The 21,543-nt window shown below is 43.4% G+C and overlaps 2 protein-coding genes across 2 annotated transcripts in view; one reads left to right on the forward strand and one right to left on the reverse strand.

Annotated features, from left to right (window-relative positions):
* The window catches only part of EVI2A (ecotropic viral integration site 2A), a 152,305-nt gene extending 143,003 nt beyond the window's left edge, over window positions 1-9,302 (forward strand). The window contains exon 2 of the mRNA XM_044054641.1: window positions 7,950-9,302. Coding sequence (XP_043910576.1) covers window positions 7,967-8,965 — 999 coding nt within the window. The 5' untranslated portion in view covers window positions 7,950-7,966 and the 3' untranslated portion in view covers window positions 8,966-9,302. The remainder of the gene's footprint in view (window positions 1-7,949) is intronic.
* Window positions 1-21,543, reverse strand: part of NF1 (neurofibromin 1) — a 5,218,972-nt gene that overhangs the window by 1,425,613 nt on the left and 3,771,816 nt on the right. The gene's annotated exons all lie outside the window — the stretch shown is intronic.

The raw sequence follows: 21,543 nt of genomic DNA on the forward strand, positions 1-21,543 counted from the left end.
GAGGCAGCAAATTTGCTCTGCTCAGCTTGTCCGCTATCATGTAGGATTTCCCCAGGATGTGGGTTGCTAAGAGAAAGCGCTGGGTGGGTATAGCCCACTGCCATACTCTTAGGGCCTCGTGACAAAGTGGGGAGGACCAAGTTCCTCCTTGTTTATTCAAATACCAGGCCACTGACATGTTGTCTGTCTGAATCGCAATTGTACCAAGAGAAGAGTCCTGGAAGTAATGCAACACTAAAAGTACTACTCTCATCTCTAGGACATTGATATGCAGATGTGTCTCTTGATCAGTCCATGTGCCTTGGGCTGTTCTTCCCTGAAAATGCCCCCCCCCCACCCTATCAGGGAAGCGCCCGTGGTCACTGTGGCTCTTGGTGGGGGTAGAACAAAAGGACGACCTATCGTGACATGAAGAGAGGTCAACCACCACTGAAGATCCTTTTTGCATGTGTTCATGATCATTATAAGATAAGACATTGGGAGCTCTTGGTAAGACCACTGAGTGAACAACAGCCATTGCAGATTCCGCATGTGCATGCAACCTAGCGATATGGCTAACACTGCAGCTGCCATTATGCCTAACAGTTTTAGTACTTCTGATGCTGGAACCTTGTTTTTGGATATCATATTGCAGAGTAATAAGACTCTTTCTGCTGGAAGTCTCAGCGTGGTGGTGGTGGTGTCCAATTCTGCTCCAATAAAAATGGTATGTTGCGATGGCGACAAGGCAGATTTTCCAGAGTTTACTGTAATGCCCAGCTGACTGCAGAGTGAAAGAGTGGTGTCCCTGGCTTGAATGAGTTGATGCCTGGTGGTGGCGGTGAGAAGCCAATTGTCTAGGTAAGGAAACACCTAGAATCCTAAAAGTCACAGGTGAACTGTGACCACTGCCATGCATTTGCTGAACACTCTGGGGGCTGTAGTGAGACCAAAGGGCAGGGCTCGAAACTGGTAATGATGGCCTCCCAGCCGGAAGCGCAGATGATTCCTGGATGGTCTGGCCATTTTTATGTGGTAGTACGCATCCTGGAGCTTTATCGAGCACATCCAATTGTCTTTCCCTAAAAAAGAAGTATCGACTGAAGCGTGACCATCTGAAACTTCTCTTTCTTGACCTATCTGTTTAGTCTGCTGAGGTCCAATATAGGTCTCCATTTCCCTGTCTTTTTTGGAACTAAAAAGAATCTTGAGTAAGTTCTGGATCCTATCTGGTCTGCTGGGACTGGCTGGATGATTCTTTTTGTTAGCAACTATTGGACCTCTATTGTTGCCTGTTCCCTGTAACTGGATGGAACGTCCAGGATTTTTCTTGTCAGTGGAAGGGGTGTGGCAAAAGGAATGAAATATCCTCTGAAAATGATACTTTGTACCCAGCTGTCGTTTGTTATTTTGATCCAGGCATCTGGCTACAAAGATAAGCGACCCCCGACTGCCTCCAGAGTAGGACAGTCGGGCCTCCTTTCAGGAGCGCTGGTAGGGCTTCCTAAAGAAGTGAACTCTGTTGCCCTGGTTTTGTGGACCCCCTCTGCCACGAGGGTGGCGTCTTCTATTATTACCCCCTCCTCTGCTCCCGGAGGGGGATTCACCACTTGTGTCCTGAAAGGCTCCTTGGGCTTTTCGGAACCACATCTTTCCTCCCCTTTGACCCTTGGGGTAGGGTCTGGTAGGGGTGGAAAAACGGACTCCGACGGCAGACAAAGTCTTTCCTTCCTGCTCACACCTGGTCAAAGTTTCCTTAACTTTGGGCCCAAAAAGGGACGAGCCATCAAAAGGGGTATTTACAAAGGATGACTTGAAGGGCTCCGTGAAGGAACACAAGCGCATCCAGGAGCGTCTCCTAAGAGCAATTCCTATACCCACTGTCCTGCTCATTCCATCAGCTGCATACAAAATGAGGCGCATGGACAAGTTCACTATGGAGTTGACGGTAGCAAGCTGGGAGGCGACTTTATCTGAAGCTCCTGCAGCTACTGTACCCTGAAGAGTATGTCCCAGGTCTTTAATTTAAGGACATCTCTTTGCAGTCTAGTAAAATGGGTTAGATAGTTGAGCAAACGCAGTGCAAAAGTCGCTGAACTGTAAGGGTGCTTCCCATATCTATCCATTAACTTAGAATCTCTGTTAGGAGGATGGATAGAAGAGGACGTTTCTGAAATTTCCTTTTTGGTGGTTGCCACCACCACCATGGCATCACCTGGCATACCCTTAGTAAGAAAAGATTTGTCCTGGGGAGCAGAAATAAATTTATTAGGCCTCCTGGGGACAGGCTCCATGGTGTCTGAGGACTCCCACACCCTTCGTGAGACCAGCTGCATAAGCTCATCGAAGGGTGGAGACACACAGAGGTGGAGGGCTGACACACGAAAGCCTTCAGGAGAACTGACTCTTCTTCAGTAGGGTTGGTGGACTGCCAGTCACCCCTCTGCCTAAGGATTTCTAATATCTCAGCATATGAGATATCCTTAGAGGGAGACCGTAGTGACCCTTCTGATTCATCCAAGTTGGTATCAGATGTCAGGGACTCCTGTGGGCAGTCTAAATACTTCCTCTTACAGATACTCTTCCTGGGAACCTCATCAGTGGGGTCTTCTGGTGAGGTTTCAGAAGAGCAGGAGCCACCCAATGGGGCTTCCTGTAGCTCTGGGTTTCTACGCTTGGCAAGGATCTGTGAAGCAGAAGCAGGCACAGGTGCTTTAGGGGAGGAGGTAGCCAGACCTGAGGTCGAAGATGCCTTAGGAGACATAACTCTCCTTATGGCTTCAAAGGCACCTCTGCTCCGATGAGAAGGGACTGACGGACCCGAGGAAACCATCAATACCCCTGGCACCTGGACAGTGGGCTCAGAGCCAGAGGTAGGAGCCAAGCTCATCAGAGCCAAAGCTCTGAGAGGCAGAGTCGGAACTGACAAGTCAGTCCGACTATCCTCCCCGGTCCCAACCAGAGAATGTCGGCTCCTAGATTCCTCGATCGGCGCTGAGGATGTCAGAGTAAACAGAACCGAAAACACTGGAGCAGACGTCGGCTCCAAAGGCACCATGATCAACAAGTCTGTCTCTAAAGGACCGGTATGGCTCAGAGGAGGAAGGGTAGTAGCTGGTAAAAGGGTCTTTGGTTCTGAAGCCGCTTGGGTCAGAGCCGATAAGAATTTAGCAAAGGCCGGTGCCTGTAAAAGCTTCTGCACCACACAATCCACATCTAAATCAGAAAGGCTAATCTTAGACCGAGATGAGTGAATAGAAGGAGGTACAGACTGCAGGAGTGAAGACTTAGGCACTTCGGATAGCGGTTCCAAAATTGGGGACTGGCTTCAAAAGGATAAGACGGTCAGGTCCTAGGTCTGTGGAACCGATGTTGAAGACTTTTTAGATTTCTTAGCCTCAGAAGAAGTAGTCTTAGAAGACTTTGGAGGACTTACTGGATCCATCTTGGTCACTCAAAGCTTCTTGGAATGAAGGTTTGAGTAAACCCCTGTGGATCAACTCTCTCTTTATCTCCTGGAGAACCCTAGAAGACAAAGAATGACAAACAGAGCAGCTTTCCTGGAGATGTAATGTTCCCAAACAATAAACACAATTTACATTACTGTCAGTGACAGACATTTTCTGCCCACATTTAGGACATTTTTTGAACCCTGATTTAGGGTGTTTGTCTTTGTCTTGGTCAGCCATACTATAACACACAGTACCAAAAAGGGTGCTGTAACTAGACACACCCAAACAATAATTATCAAACAGGCCCTTTAAAACTATGGGCTAAATAGTAGTCAGCACACACACACACACACACACACACACACACACACACACACGCACACGCACACGCACACGCACACACACACACAAAACTATTTATCTAAACTGTAAATAGATAAATATATCAGTGTTGTGACAGAAAGTCACTATCTAAAGGCACACAACTATACTGTACAGTACTATTACACACTAATTATTTTAAAGCTGTGACAAAAAAAGGTTAAATGTACCAAGCTGTGAAAGAAAAGTCACTATCTAAGCACCCACTATAATCTAAGTACTAATACAGATATAACTAGGCCTAAGAAAAACGTGGCCAGAAGAGCAAAATACTAATTTAAGAAAGAGGCACACCAAGGGAAGGGAAACCACACAAAAAGCTATAAGAGCTTATCTAAGTATCTAAAACTATAATTCAGAAAGATTTATCAATATTATGAAATATTTTTTAGAAAATAAGGTTTTTACTGGCCCAAGCTAGTTTGAACCTCCGATCTATTGCAGCGGCAAACTAGATCTGGGGTAACTCTAGGTGCATCATGGGATAGGGACTTGGCCTCGAGCTACCTGAAGACCTCGAGCTTTGCACTAGGCTGACGTGAAGCCGAAGATCGGCTCCAAACCCATCTGTAAGAAAGAACGGCAAGATAGAACAACTTCACATTCATAGTTTTTCCAGGGAAACCCCACCCCATGTGGAGGAGGAGGGCTGTGCTCCCCATAGCCTTTGGCAATTATATATACTAACTCCGAGATTGCACAATCCCTGGGGAAAGGGAATCTTCACCTATACAGGGATTGTCACTCTCACACACCTGTCAACCATCTGCATTTATCAACCAAATGCAGTCGATTAAACAGATGTCGACAAATAAGCATTTAGACCAAATGCAGGGCACATATTACATATGTGTGTAGATACACACACACACACACACACACACACACATATTATATACCCATGACTGCAACTTTCATGTGAGTGGCTAGTTTTAGCACAGTTATCAGGAAATATAACTGAATACAAGGGAAAAGAGAGAGATCTAGTGTGGTTTTGTTGAAAACAGCAACACGGTCAGATTTTTTTGTTGATTCTGTATAATCTGATAATGTTACAGATTCTGGAGCCAGGTTTCTGTGCCTGGAACGTGTTATGCTATCCATGTGTGCAATTCAAAAAGATGGTTATAAGTACTTCATAAGATGGTATGGCATAGCCACAGGCCAGGGTATGACTAAGGATGAAATGGTAGCATTAAAGGTCCTACTGGGGATATGCTGCATGGTGCTTAAGTATACAGAGTTGGGCCTGGATTTGTGTGGATGTTTTATGATTATGGAGGAGTGATGGTACAGGCAAAGGCATTCTGGTTGATTTTATGTCTAATAACCAGTCTGTGAGTAAATGGGTGTTGTTTTGGATAACTGTACTTTAACAGTAGGATATTTGACTGCTGATAACGATAGATTATGATTGAGAGGCGGTTCAGAGGAATTTTGCTTGGAGGACACTGTTTTGTTGGAATTGTGAGAGTAATGTATGTTGGCAGGACGTTATATGTGCAAGAAGAACTACTAGTAGCGTTAGGAATTATAGGAGAAATATTTATCTGAAAAGAAAGAAATGGGATTTAAAGGATAGAGTAGGAGGATGTAGTTAAGACTGGAAATAGAGAAGTTTATTTGGGATAAACAGGAGCAGAAATTTATTAATAGATTATGTTGAGTCTGTAGGCTTATAGCTGATTTTGAGATGTGTGGATATTTTACACTGCATGTGTAGGAAGTACTGGCATGAATAAGGGACGCATGTACGTGATGAGGAGTCTGCAGAATAACTATGGGCAAAGATAGGGAAGTAAAAGAAATATTACTTATTTAACTGTGTACACATGTAGACAGATCGAGGGCAGAGAGATGTAAGCAGTGCAGTCAGATGACTGGAAGGCTGAGAACAAGAGGAAGACATGACATAAATATGAACCTGACTGTAGCATGTCAGAAGAAATTGATGGGATGAAAGGAAGACGGAGTTTTGCTAATGAATTTCATAGTTTTACCATTGGAGAGGGGTCTGAGTAAGAATAGATACAGTGCAAAGCTGTAAGGAAGGGAGAAAAACTGCTGAGAAAAAAATGTAAATATTAGATGGAAATTGGGAATAGTCCAGAATAATCAAGAGCAACAACTTTCTAAATTATGTCTTTGTTTAGTATCATGTAGAACAAAAATGCTGGTGCAGGCACGCCACAGTGAAACACGGCTCGAACAGGATGAAGTTTAATTTCAAGTCCAATAACACACTATTCCAACATTACACAAATCCAAGATGTAGAATAAAACTGGATATCAGTTAAGCGCTTTCATCTGTATAAAGTATAGACTTCATCAGAACTGAAATTCCATTTTTGTAAACCATTTAAATAACTTCTTTGGCGCCAAAACTGTATTTAAAATTTAAAGAGACATTGCCTTGATAATAATGATCATCTATAAAATCAACAATAATTCTAATCATAAAATCAACTATAAAACAATAAAATAATTGACATTGTATTAAACATACACAAATGCAATGTGTCATACGTAAAAAGAACAAGATTGAAACCCATACTATGTCAATATAAGAAATGGTTTGATGCTAATGTACTCATTTATACCAGGAAATCTAGTAGCATCTGTAATAATTTGCCATTTCCTTTCCTTACTAGCCAATAATGCTTTCCAATTTCCTCCATAGGGTGAAACGTCTACCTGATCTATTATAGAAAATTTAAATAGATGTTTATCTCCTTTATCAGACAAGTGTACATATGACACATTGCATTTGTGTATGTTTAATACAATGTCAATTATTTTATTGTTTTATAGTTGATTTTATGATTAGAATTATTGTTGACTTTATAGATGATCATTATTATCAAGGCAATGTCTCTTTAAATTTTAAATACAGTTTTGGCGCCACAGAAGTTATTTAAATGGTTTACAAAAATGGAATTTCAGTTCTGATGAAGTCTGTACTTTATACAGATGAAAGCGCTTAACTGATATCCAGTTTTATTCTACATCTTGGATTTGTGTAATGTTGGAATAGTGTGTCGTTGGACTTGAAATTAAACTTCATCCTGTTCGAGCCGTGTTTCACTGTGGCGTGCCTGCACCAGCATTTTTGTTCTACATTTTTCTAGTGTTGCTTGTTGTTTTGTTTAGTATCAGCATTTGACCAAGCAGGATACAGAACAAATGGAATGAATGAAGTAAGTCTGCTCAAATGACAGCATTTACATTTCCACATTACTCAGATCTTAACAACTGCAAAGTAGTTTCTAATAGTGACATTCAACGGTAATGCATGTTAGAAGGAAAACTCCAACTAATAACTACAAATGAGTGGTGAAGTAATAAGTAGCAGAAGAGGAAAACAGTACTAGAATAGTTAAAACCTACGCAGAAAATTTCCTAAAACAGAGGAAGAGGTCAGGGTCAACTTAATGCAAGGTTTGTGGCAAATGGGATAGATTTCAGAGATGCCAAAGTCATCCTTCCCTCAATGACGGCACTGAAATAACCATACCTGCAGCATTTTGTACAGTTATAGAAACAATAATGCATAACTCATAAAATGTGTGGAAAGAAGCCAGATGAAATTAGTAAAAGAAATGGATTACAGTGAAACAAGTAAGGTCCAGGTCTCTGAAAGGAGTAAGAAATGAGGGAAAACAAAGCCATACAAATTCCTGAGAAGGTGGGCAATGCAGTGTTGAAGTGAGAAGAGTGAATGGGCTGGACCTTACTAGTAAGCTGCTAGGGGACTATACAAAAACTTAAACAAGAAAACATGCTTTTGACAGTAGGGGGTGTACATCATGATATGCCAAGGACAAGTAGTTAACACTGAATTTATCTACATAAAAAGAAGAGTCGGGGCTAGGTAGAAATAGGGGGACAGAGCTATAACATGCAACAGTGGACAAGATAAACTTGTGTTCCTCCACTGGCTATATGTTAATCTGAAAGTACGCTTAAAGTAGAAAGTTCAAATGGTTAATTATATTATAAAGAACTTAACTCACTATTTAATAATGTTTAATCCTAACCATTGAAACTATGAATGAGTTAAATTTTTTATGTACACAGCATTAAGCAACGATGCAATCTACAAACCAAAAAAATAACAGCTTGTTTATAATATTGCAGGTAAGAAAACCAATAAAATGAAAGCAACAATCCAATGTGAACACCACATTTTCATCTTTTTTATTGGAAACCTTTTTCTCATGACTGCTCAGACACAGACAACAAACACAAACTTAGCAAACAGCAACAGAGTAACAAATTCTGCAGCACAGAATCAGAGTTCAGTGGAGAAAACAGCGACACCAGAAGCACTGAACAAAGAAACTAGGCATGAAAGTGCTACTGATGTGGGGTATACAACAGAGATAATGGATCCTTCCACAGGAAAAGCTTTAAATTCAGGATGGCACTTATCAACTGTGTTAAATCCAACATATAAAACCCAAGATAATAGCATAAATACAAGCAAGAAGCCTATAAATGCAACGTCTGGAGAAAAGCATTATTTTACCAAAACAAACATAACACCAACTGAGAATGTCCTAAGAGTGACCAGCACAATAACTTCTACATTCCACAACCTTTTGAAACATTCCACAGGAAATACTGAAACGTCACTCATAAAAACGAAAATGCAAACAAATTATACAGTTCATCCACCGAGACTACCTACAACAACAGTCTTTAGAACTAAGGATAACAGGGAAGATAACAAGACCCTATGCCTAGAAAAAACTAACAAAAGTGAACTAGTAATATGTTTAATTATAATAGGAGTATTAGCAATATTATGTACTGTTCTGTTAATATCTACTGTTGTTCTGAAAAATCAACTGTCTAATTTTAAGAAAGCAAATCATAAAGTGCGCCAGGCAAGGAGTAATGCTGATTTTCTTACCCGTACTAGCCTATGGCCAGCTGGATCTGACACCTGGAATATGAGGTCCAATTTATCAGAATCCAGCACAATGCTGGAAGAAGTCGACCCCAAAACAGTCACTCTAGAAAATATGCATGCAAGACAAAAAGAAACTTCTATCAACACAGATGGGAACAAACACACAAAGGAAAGCAAGGCAGTGGAAGTTGAGAGAGGACAGACTAATGCTTCTGCAAGTTTTGTGCTTGAAATTTAAATACTAATAAGACAGAATATAAATTCCAGCATACTTCATAGTCAGCGCACAGAACAAGCTGTTGCATAATACTGAAAAAAATTACCAGCACCATATGAAAGTAAAAGTTTTGCAAAAATATACAGCTCAGTGCTATTATTTAGCAATGAGATTAATGTGATTACCTATACGTATTTGGAATTATTTTGTTCAGAATGTATATATGTCTGCAGAATCCTTATCAGCAATTCAAAAAAGTTTTTTTTTAAATTAAAGGCTGTAATCTGCTGCTTTTTAACTGAAACCTGCACTAAATTGTTACTGACGTCCTCTTGCAACAATATATTTTTAAGTACTATTACGACTAATTGGATCTTTGTTTTTGAGCTATTTCAATACCTCAAAATCATTCCAAGTGCTTCTTGTACAACTTTAATGTGTGTCCCTCAAAACAGCGGATGATGGGGCCGGTCTTTGTGATGTGATCTTGTTTTCTTGTTTCATTCCTTCTTCCCAGAAAACTTTTCAAGTCCTCTTTATACGAGTCATGCCGGACATAAAGAAGTGGTGCTGTTTTATCATGCCATTTAGATAGAATGGGAAGACTGTGAAGCACTGTCATCTAAACATACCTCCTGTAACAGAGCTACTTCTATTTTTCTGTAAGCCTCGTTTATGTGTTTGTCAGAGCTTGTTTATGCTATAAATAGCTGTTGGCTACTTCCAGCAAAATAAAGTAGGTAAATAACATTTTTTTTGTGAAGGGAGTCTTTTGTAGTCAAAAAGAACTGAAAGACCTTCCCCCACACTCTCATGCTGAGGTGTGAAAACTCTCCCTGCAATAAATGATCCTTACTGCATCATGGTAAGTAGCAGGACTCCAAACTAAGTCTGTCTACTACTTCCCAATGTCTTCAGTGGGAAGTTTTTTTCTCTCTCTCATGAATGATGCAGAATTAAAACGTGCTTTAGTAGTTCCTTAATTATTTCTGTCATGCTCACCTTCTTTTTTTCTATTTCATATTTATTTATACTTTGGTAACCAGGAAAGTGAATTGGTCCCAAGACCATTTTCACCCATAACTTGGACTACACTTGCAAAGACAATAACAAGTATTAAATGCACTTAGCAATACAAAGAAAAAAGTACTGACAAAGACATTGACCAAGACTGCATGTGAAACACACAACCAATGTGTGACAGTGACCAAGTAAAAAAAGAAGTCATGTACTCGCCATAATGTTCCATATGTTTTGCCCATCTCGCCTTCATTCTTAACTAGTGGGTTCAGAACTGATCCTCTGTTCAGACTCGGCCATTTTCAAAAGCTCGAGGTCTTCCACTGGCTCATGGCTGTAACCCTATCCCATCATGACCTAGGAAAGCTCCCCAGATCGTATTTGCTGACAAAACAATATGTAATAGTAAAATAAATAAATAAATAAATAAATATTCAAACTTAACAGAAGAGAAGATGGTCGGAGAACATATTTTTTCAGACTTGACCACTCTATCCTCCAGCAGCCAAAGGCTGGGGAGGAGGAGAGTGAGATGTAAGACTGAAGGTGAGATGGACAACACACATGGAACATTATGGTGAGTACATAACTTCTTTATGTGATGTTGTCCTATCTCACCCTTCATTCTTAACTGGTGGGACAGCGTCCCTAGCACCCACTTTCTTGGATGGCACACGGAAGAATATTCCCAAAACAGCAGACCCACAAGAGGTCCTGTTCCTGGAGGCCAAATCCACTTTGCAATGAGAGATAAAGGTATGTGGTCTTGCCCATGTTGCAGCAGCAAAGTTGGTATCAATTGGTAGTCTAGCCCAAAAGGCAGATGAGGCTGCTTTGGCTCTCGTAGAATGACTTAACTTTAAAGGGCAGACTTTTTGTAGTGAGATTTGTATGCAAATGTAATGCAATCTGATAGCCATTTTGAAAGCGTGACCTTAGATACAGGAGCACCTTTATTAGATTCTGAAAAGGAAACAAATAATTGGTCAGATTTTCTGAAGTCCTTTGTCCTGTATAAGCAGAAGCGTAATTGTCTATGTATGTTCAGTTGATGTAGCACATATTCTGCATTGCTGACATAGGAAAAAACATTGTTAGTTCTATGGGCTGATTTAAATCAGACTCTGAGCATACTTTTGGTAGGAAGGATGGGTATGTTCGAAGGGAGACTCTGTCTTCGTGGAAAAGCATGTAGGGGGGGCTGTATAAATAAAGCTTGCAACTATGAAACTCTTCTAGCAGAAGTGATGGCAATTAAGAGAAATGTTTTCCATGTCAAGAACTTTAGATCACAGGATGATGCAGGTTTCAAAGGGTGGGGAGAATCAGACACGATAGAATAAAGTTTAGGTCCCATGGTGGAAAAGGGGTCTTAATGGGTTGTCTTAATAAAAAAGTGCCCTTTAGAAAAGCTTTGCATAGTCTGTGAGACATCAATCTTGGGCCCAAATCACTTGCGTGAAAATTAGACATTGCTGCCAACTGTACTCGAATGGTAGCTGCATCTTCATTAAACAGCTTTGTCAAAATTTCAAGAATGAAACCTATGGGAGCAGAAAAGGGATCAATGTGGTTACTTAATGCCCAAGAAGAAAATCTTTTCCATCTACTCATGTATAATCTCCTCGTTGAAGCCTTATGGGTCAAGATATGCTTCACAGATGAAGAAAGGTTAGGGAGCCTAGCTATATTTGGAATCAAAGCAGCCAATCTGTCAATTTGAGGGTTTGAAGAGAGGGATGGAGCATCCCTGATGCATGAGTCAGAAGGTCTGGAATTGGGTCCAGAAACCCACAGCTTCTCCTGGAGATGAGGCCAAAGGAAGGGGAACCAGATCTGAAGACGTCAGTATGGGGCGACGAGATTCAGATTGCTTCCCAATAAGCTGGCTTTCTGAAGAACCTTGGGTATCAGGGGAAAGGGAGTGAAGACACAGGAGAGACCGGAGGGCCAATCGTATACAAGTGCATCCCTTGATGACTCCCACGGAGGGGGGATTAGGGCAAAATAGCTGCTGCATTTGGCATTCATAGACATGGCAAAAAGGTTGCAGCAAGGCTGGCCCCATTTGTGGAAAATCAATTTTGCTACGTCTGGTTTTAGGGACCACTCGTGAGGCATCAGAATTGCTCTGCTCAGTTTGTCTGCTATTACGTTAGATTTCCACGGGATGTGTGTTGCTATCAGAAACCGTTGGGAGGAGGTTGCCCACTGCCATACTCTCAGGGCCTCACAACAAAGGGGGTAGGACCTGGTTCCTCCTTGTTTGTTTATATACTAAACAACATGTTTGTCTGTCTGTACTGCAATAGTTCCAAATAGAGGAAGTTTCCTGTTCAGAAGGCAGGCAAAAATATCTACTTGAGCAGAAACACATCCCTGTGAAGCACCCACTAGTGGGATTGAGTTATGCACCTTCTCACAGAGTCTGCCACGATGCTTTGACCTGAGAGAATGTAAACTGCCTGAAGAGTCGCTTGATACCGGATAACAAGTTCCCACACCAGCCAACCGGCAAAGAAGATAAGACTTTATAAGACCCCGTGCCCCCCCCCCCCAACACCATTTGTTACAGACCACACCACTGTGGTATTGTCTGTCATCATCTTGAGAAGTCCTGGGGAGAAAAAAGGATGAAAAGCCTGAAGAGTCAGCAGACCTCTCATCTCTTTGACACTGATATGTGTTCTTTCTGTTGATGAGGTATCCAGACTCCCTGCACCTTCATGGAGGCAAATGCCACCCCCCATCCCACATCTGAAGAGTCTGTGAACAGCTCCCGAGAGAGAAGAGGTGGATGAAAAGTGAGACCTGGACTGAGAGCCAACTGCTGAATCCACCACTGAAGATCCTTCTTGAGACATGGTAGAAGAGGAATTACAGATTAAACAGCATGAGAATGTTGGAGCCAAACTGACTTCAGAAACCATTGAAACTTTCACATGTGGAGTTTGGCAAAAGGAAGCATAGAAATGGCCATGACCCCAAGAGCTCTCGGAAATTCCATTAATGTTATTAAAGCTAGATGAAGAAGGGATTGAAAAAAGGAAATGAGAATTAGGGTCTTGGGAGGAGGCAGAGATGCCACATAAACACAGTCTGGATCCTGCACCCCAGAAAGACATGATCCTGAGGAGGAGTCAGAAAGGACTTTTTGAAAATTATAGTGAACCCTAGGGCTCTGCAGAAGGGAAATGGCAAAATGGGATTTTGCAACAAGGTCTCTGGAGAGGATGCCTGAAACAGGAGGTACTTCAAGTAGGGAAAGACTTGGATCCCTCTTAGCCTGCAAAAAGCAATCACAGGAGGGGGGCATTTGGTGAATACCCTTGGGGCAGTATAAAGAACAAAGGGTAAAGCAGAGAAAGTACAGTTTTGTACCTACCATAAATGTAGATGTTCGAGTGCTTATACAGCTGCAGTCATCACACTTCGGTTATCCTGCCTTCAGGCGGGTCCTCGGTCGGCCGAATTCCAAAGTCTAGGTCTGGCATCGGTTGTCGTCGCTTCCTCCCTGATGGCAGTGCAGCAGGGGTATAAAAGAGCCAGCCGACGCCATTTTCTTCAGTTTTTCTTGCCCCAGATGTCAGGTGCCCCCAGAAAGGAAGTCAATACATGATGTTATGCAAACATACAGAAGTAAATAAATCAAAACAGTAGTCGCAAGCAAATACACCATGAAGGAATACCCCAAATAGGTTGTATGTTAAAGGTGTTTGTCATAAGCCCTGTCCTAAGAGGGGATGGAGGGAGGGTAACCTGGACTGCAGCTGTATAAGCACTCGAACATCTACATTTATGGTAGGTACAAAACTGTACTATGTTCATCGTGCATACAGCTGCAGTCATCACACTTGGGTAGAATCCCAAAGCTAAGTAAGGGTGGCTGGTACTAAGTGGAATTAGGAAGGGCTAGAATGCCCTGCAGGACTGCTGTGGCAAAGCCCGCTCTAGATTTTGAGTATAGTGAAAGGTGGTAGTGCTTGGTGAAAGTGTGCACTGAACTCCAAGCAGCTGATTCCAAAATGTCCTTGGTAGGGACCCCCCTGAGGAAAGCTGCTGAGGTACCTGTAGCCCTGGTGGAGTGGGATCTGATGTATGCAGGCACTGATTTTCCATGAAATTAATAACAAAAGCGTATGCAGTGGGCTATCCATTTTGAAATAGTCTGTTTGGAAATAGTCTTTCCTTGAGCACCTGTAGCATAGGACACAAAGAGCTGTTCAGATTTCCCGAATGACTTTGTTCTGTCCAAGTAATAACGAAGTTGCCTGTGAATGTCCAAGGAGTGTAGTAGCCTCTCTCCCCTTTGTTCTGTGGATTTGGATAAAAGGTAGGTAAAATGAATAGTCTGAATCAAAGCCACACTGGATACTACCTTTGGCATGAAGGTAGGGTTGGTTCGTAAGGAAACCCTGTCCTGATGGAAAATGATGAATGGTTGCACAGCCATGAGGTCCTGTAGCGCCGAAACCCTGCATGCTGAGGTAATAGCCAGAAGCAAGGCTGTTTTCCACGACAAGTATTGTAGCTCTGCTGAAGAAGCCGCCTCAAAAGGAGGCAGTGTCAGCTTCTCCAATACGCAGTTGAGGTCCCAAGCTGGAGCTGGTGGTTTCCGTGGGGGTTTTATATTTTTTGCCTCTCTGAGGAACTGCCTTAACAGAGGATGTGAGAATAAAGGAGGATCCGTATTGTATTGTGCTGAAATGGCTGAAGCGTGGATCTTGATGGAAGAGAAGGAAAGGTCACTGTTTAACATAAGCCTTGAAAATGGTTTGAAACAGGTAAACAAAAAACTTCCCAAACACCGTCTTCCAAGACCACGTGAATAATCCACTACGAAACCTGCGTTTGAAATATTTATTTAAGCTTCTCTTTAAACATGCACTTTTTGTCAGATTTAAGAATCTAACTTCATCAGAAACAAAACTTTAAGTTAATCTACTAGACCATTTTATAGCACCCAAACCTCATTGAAATCACATTGAAGTCACGCAGCACTACACATGTACTACTCAGAGAGCTCACCCTACTGGTGAGACTTGCAACTACTAGTTAATTCTTTATTTTTACTGTTTACTGTTTAACATCTCAGCTAGGTACTGTAAAATTTGAGGTATATTTATTACCCAAGGATTCTGGCTCTTTGCTTGATTCCAGGAACAAAATCGTTTCCATTTGGCGGAGTAGGTTTTTCTGGTAGAGGGTCTCCTGGCCTCCAAGATGACATCCTGTACCTCTTTGGAGAGGAGAGTCTGTTGGCAAATTAAGGTATTTTCCATACAGCTAGCTTTAGAGTTCTGAGCTGGCTGTGAAGGGTCTTGTAGTTATGCTGGGACACCAGAAGAGGAACTTGAGGTAGGATCCATGGTGGTGAGTGTGACAGGCTCTTTAGGAGAGGATACCAGTGCTGTCGTGGCCAGTCTGGAGCAATGAGAATCATTTGTGGCCTCTCTGCTCTGGTTTTTAATAGGACTTTGGTCAGTAGAGGTAGAGGAGGGAAGGCATAGACTGTCAATGCTGTCCAAATGAAAGAGAGTGCGTCCACTTTCCAGGCCTGTGGATGATAGGTCCTTGAGCAGAATTTTTCCAACTGGTAATTTCTGTGGGTAGCAAATAGATCTATGTCTGGCTGTCCCCATGCATGAGTTATCTTTGAGAAGACTTGAGGATGCAACTTCCATTCGTGAGGGTCTGTCATAATTCTGCTTAAGTTGTCTGCCAGTGTGTTTTCCTTCTCTGGCAGGAATTGTGCCTGCAGTTGAACTTGTAAATCCAATGCTGTGTTCCACAGGGTCATAGCTTGCCTGCACAGGGGGTATGAATGCGTCCCTCCCTGTTTGTTTATGTACCACATGACTGTGGTGTTGTCTGTCCTTATTAATAGCTGGCCCGGATGCAGTAAGTCCTTGAAGGTCATAAGAGCATTTTGCACAGCTAGCATCTCCTTTTGGTTGATGTGTAGGTGCATCTGTTTTTGGGACCATTTTCCCTGGATGCACTGATCTGCCATATGTGCTCCCCAGGCGTAGTCTGAGGCGTCTGTTGTGATGATTTGACTTGCTTGTGGTATACAGAAAGGGAGACCTGTGTTTCTTTGGCATGCTTGAGCCCACCACAAAAATTCCTTTTGAAAGCATGGAATGAGTGGTAAAATTGTTTCTAAGCTGTGGCTGTGTTGCGACCATATGTTTTTTAGGTACCATTGTAGTTTCCTCATATGCAGCTTTGCAAATGGTATTAGTAGGATGCAAGATGCCATGAACCCCAGAGCCTGCAGGATTTTCCTTGCAGTTAGCCTGGTTAAAGTTGCCATTTTGTTGAAGTATTGAGACAGTTGCCCTTGTTTGTCTGGCGTGAGGTAAGCCATCTGGGCCATTGTATTTAAGCTGGCACCCAGGAAAATTATCTGTTGAGAGGGTATTAGTTTTGATTTCTTTTTGTTCACTGTGTACCCCAGGCAGTTTAACAGTTTTATTACAAACGCCAGATGCTGCAATAGAATGTCCTTGCTGTCCGCTTGGATCAGGCAGTCCTCCAGATATGGGTAGGTTTGTATTCCTCGTTGTCTGCAGAAAGCAATTACTGATGCCAGGCATTTCGTAAACACTCTGGGTGCAGTAGATAAGCCAAACGGAAATGCAGAGAATTGATAATGGGTTGAACCTGCAAGAAATCTGAGGTATCTTCTGCAATCTTGTCCGATAGGGACATGCAGGTATGCCTCCTTGAGGTCCAACATTACCAGCCAAGACTCCTTGCCCAGCATGGGAAGAAGCTGCTGTAATGTGAGCATCTTGAATTTTGGTACCTCTAGAAATGTGTTTAGAATAGATAGGTCTAAGATGGGTCTCCAATCTTTGTCCTTCCTTGGTACCAGAAATAGTCCTGAATAAAAACCTTGACCTTGTTCTTTTGCAGGTATCTCTTGAATTGCTTTCATATCCATGAGAGCGGAAATTTGTTTTTGTGCCTCTGCCCATTGATTTTGTGGCAGGTTTGGCATTCTCATTTTTGGAAGGGTGTGTAAGTGGAACCTGTAGCCTCTGTCTATAATATCCAGAATCCATTTGTCCTTTGTAACAATGTGCCAGTTTTTTGAAAATAAGGCCAGTTTTCCGCCCAAAGGTGCTGCCATTATTGCTTTGTTTGGCAGGCATAGGGGAAAGTCATTGTGTCTGTTTTCTAAATGACTGTGGTCTATCTTCTCCACCTCTTGGGGCTGGTGCTTGCCACTGCCTAGCTCTGTAAGATCCTTGAGGTTGTCCTCTACCCCTTGGGCGTCTGTATCTACCCCTTTGAGGTCAGTCCGTGGCTGGAAAGGACCAATTTTTTGAAGGCCAGTTTCTGCTGAAGCATGGAGGCTGCACCTGCAAGAAATCAACTGTTTGCATAGATTTTGCTTTTTCCTCCATTTTCTTTAGTACCTCCTCCGCTTTAACACCAAACAATACATCTTTTTGTAGTGGTGCATCTAATAACTTTGCTTTGACATGATCTGGTAAGGTTTGCTCTTTGAGCCAAGCGTGTCTACATATGACAGACCCCGTGACAGCAGCTCTACATGAGGCCTCTAAAGCATCAAAACCACACTGTAAGGTATGTTTCCCCACTTGTTCTGCTCCATGCAACAAATCCTGCAACTCTTTCAAATCTGGTTGTTCTGTTTGTGTCATTTTGCTTTTCAGCTGAGATAGCAAGAACTGCTGGTACTTTAACATATGAAATTGACAGTTTAATGTCCTCATGGTTAAAGTGGCTGATGTATACACCTTTTTCCCCCACCTTTCTAATGCTCTGGAATCTCTCTCTGAAGGTAAAGGGTTTTTAGCAGTAGAGGCCTTCACCCCCTTGGGACCCTGAGAAATAGTTTCTGGGTCGGCAGAAGGGTTTTTATAAAGGAAATGGTGAGAATCAGGAACCCGGTAATATCTGTCTGGTTTAACAGGGGCAGGAGGTAAAGAGTCTGGATTAAGACTGGCATCTGCGTACACATCATCCAAAATATCTAAGACAGGAGGAATAGCCAGGGGCCTATGCTGGGGAAGCAGCAGAAATTCCCTGAGCCTTTTCTTGGAATCTGAGTAATCTTAGCCTCCAGTGGAAGTGCTCTCTCAATGTATGAAGGGTTTCCCCAAAAGAGTAGTCCTCAGGGCAGGAGACCGAGGGAATAGACTCCCCAGCATCAGAGTCCTCAAATGGGGAATAGGCGTAATCCTGGTCCTCAGAAAGGTCTGAGGTAATAGAAGCCTGGTCTGAAGAAGGGAAGTCTTCCTCCAACCTGGGTCTTTTGTCTGAGGGGGGTTGAGAACCCCTGATGAGTGTAATCAAATCCTCAGCCATTTTAAGCATCTGTTTTTTAGGCATGGGGCCTTGAGAGGGGGTCTGAGGACCCTGTTTTTTAATTTTCATTGGAGCTTTAGATTTAGAGAATGATTTAATAGAGAAGGTGGTAGGCCTGAAAATGCCTTCAGAAATGGCAGGCCTTGCTAAATTTTCCGTTTCTCCCACAAAAGTGGCGTCGGTATCTGCAGTGGGAATGGAGATAGAGGAAGCTGCGACCTCGGGTACTGAAGTCGCCGGTAAAATAGTTTCATCGGTAGTCAGGGGCTGCGTAGCCGCCTCGCTAAGAACCGGTAGTCGGCCTTAGCGTGATCTCATTACTCCGTGCAGGCCTCGTATGTCTGTCCTTAACCTTGCGCTTTTGCCTGAAACTGGCGTCGGTATATCCGACGACATGATGTAATTAAATTTTTTGCCCATGAAGGGCGAACTCCGCTCAGCGCTTAATAGTGCGCTTGTTAAACCTAGCACAAAAACGGCTGGCGGAGACGTTGTGGTCTGGCCCTAAGCAAGGTATACAGTAAGAGTGAAAATCCTTATGCGTTATTTGCTTCCCACAAGAAATGCAATTATTAACTTTGTCTGACATCGGTCTGAGGCAAGAAAAGTTTTCCCAATGGGGTACTTAGCTTTAAAGAAGACTTCGGCTGAAATACTTTTCGTAAATCTCAGGAGCTGGCCGACTGGCACTTGTGAACTGCTTCTGCTTCGGGCACCGCGGGGCAAGAAAGACTGAAGAAAATGGTGTTGGCTGCCTCTTTTATACCCCTGCCGCACTGATGTCAGGGAGGAAGTGACGACAACCGATGCCGGACCTAGACTTTGGAATTCGGCCGACCGAGGACCCGCCTGACGGCAGGATAACCCTAGTGTGATGACTGCAGCAGTATGCACGATGAACATCTGTTTGATCAAAGGGTGTGAGAAAAAGGGGCTGCTCAATAGGAAAATGACCAGAAATAGCAGAGGCATGAATTTTTACAAAGGAGAAAGAAAGGTCATTGCGTAGTAGGTCAGCTAAGTAATCCAGGATGAGAGGGATGGAGGGCTGTGCCATACTGGCTCCCTTAGCCTGGATCCAGGTGCAGAACCTTTTCCATTTATCTGCATAAGATTTTCTGGTGTTAGGACGTCTGGCCTCATGGATAACATCCAGAACCTGTTTACTGAGGATGGCAGATTGTTTTGGGGTTAGGGAATAAGCCAAGCTGCCAACCTGAGTGTCTGCAATGGTGATGCATGAATTCCCCTTCCCTCTGGGTCAGAAGGTTTGGAAACTGAGGAAGATGCCATGGAAGCAGCAGCGACAGACCGAGCAGCAAGGGGTACCAGTGTTGCTGGGGCCAGTCTGGGGCTATAAGAATGGTCCTTGGTTTTTCCTCCCTTATTTTAAGTAGTACACCGGGGATAAGAGGTAGCGGAGGAAAGACACAGACCGATAGATTGACCCAGGGCAATGACAGGGCATCCACTTTCCAAGCCATGCAGTGATGTTCCCTGGTGCAGAATTTCCTGAGCTGATGGTTGGTGTGGGAGGCAAAGAGGTCGACCTTCGGGGTTCCCCATTTCTGAGTTATTAGGGTGAAGGTACTTCTGTTGAGTTGCCACTCCTGTGGCTCCAGAAGATTTCTGCTTAATTGGTCTGCCAGGGAGTTGAGAGAGCCTGGTAGGTATTGTGCTAACAGGTGTAGATGCATGGACGAGGCTGTGAGCCAAAGGGTCATGGCCAGCCTGTATGAGGGTAGGAGAGAGTCCCTCCCTGCTTGTTGATGTACCACATCACAGTGGTGTCTGTTTTAATCAGGAGAACCCCTGGAGAGAGAAGGGGTTTGAAAGCTATCAATGCATGCTGCACAGGCATCATCTCTTTTAGACAGATGTGCAGTGGGATTTGCTGTGGGGTCCATTGGCACTTTATGCACCTGCCGTCCAAGTGTGCACCCCATGCATAGTCTGATGCATCTGTGGTGAGGGTCTGGGCAGCGGGGGGTGGGGTGGGGAGAAGGGCAATCCCTTGTTGTGGGAGCATGCTGTTGCCCACCAAAGAAAATCCTTTCTGAGGCAAGGAATTATAGGTAGAATAGTTACCAGGTCTTGAGAGTGTTGACACCAAATGCTCTTTAGGTACCACTGAACTTTCCTCATATGCAGTCTGGCATATGGAATAAGGAGTATGCAAGAAGCCATGAACCCCAGAGCTTGCAGGATCTTTCTTGCAGATAGCTGGGGCCTGGTGGCTAGTTGACAGAAGTAGGCTGTCAAGAAAATGTGTTTCTCTGGTGTAAGGTATGCCATCTGGGATGCTGTGTCCAGACTTGTTCCCAGGAAGATTATCTTTTGGGTGGGCACCTGTTTGGATTTCTTTTCGCTGACTGTGTACCCTAGGGAGGTTAGTATGGTCTTTACAAAGGCCAGGTGCCTGAGCAGCTTTTCCTGGCTGCCTGTCTAAATAAGGCAGTCATCTAAGTATGGGTAAATTTAGAGATTTCTTTGTCTGCAAAAGACAATGGCCAGAGCCAGACATTTTGTGAAAACTCTGGGAGTACTGGATAAGCCAAAGGGAAGTGCAGAGAACTAAAGGTGTTGAGATCCTGCCCTAAAGCGGAGATATTTCCTGCATGATTCCCTGAAAGGAATGTGGAGTTAGGCCTGTTTTAGATCCAGGGTGGCTAGCAGATGCTGGAGGGTGAGCATTTTGAATTTTGGGATCACCAGGAAGGTGTTTAGAATGGATAGATCGAGGATGGGATGTCAGGTTCCCTCTTTTCTGGGCACCAGAAAAAGTCTGGAGTAGAAGCCTTAGCCTTTCTGTTCTACAGGAATGTGCTCTACTGCCCTCATAGAGAGCAGGGAAAGGATTTGCTTTTGGGCCTCTGCCCACTGATTTGGTGGTAGATCTGGGAACCTTTTTTGGGGTTGGAAGGGTGTGCAAGGAAAATTTGTATCCCTGAGACACAATGTTCAGAACCCATTAGTCCTTGGTAATGGTGGCCAAGGTGCTTGAGTGAAAGGAGAGTTTTCCTCCCAGGGGTATATGAAGGTGGGAAGAGGGGGGTGTTTTGGAGGTGGTGAGTCATTGTGAGTTCTTTCCATAAGGGGGTGGCTTAGAACTTCCTGGTTTTGAAGTGGAGGTAGCCCACTGCCTAGATCTCTGCATTCCCTGGGGCTGCTGTCTGGGGGTCTGTTTCCACGTGGCCTAGGCTGGGCCGGTTTACTCAGAGCAGGAAAGGACCAGT

This window comes from Protopterus annectens, chromosome 13.part0 (genome assembly GCF_019279795.1).
Source record: "Protopterus annectens isolate FY-2018-M chromosome 13.part0, PAN1.0, whole genome shotgun sequence".
Taxonomy (NCBI): Eukaryota; Metazoa; Chordata; order Ceratodontiformes; family Protopteridae; genus Protopterus; species Protopterus annectens.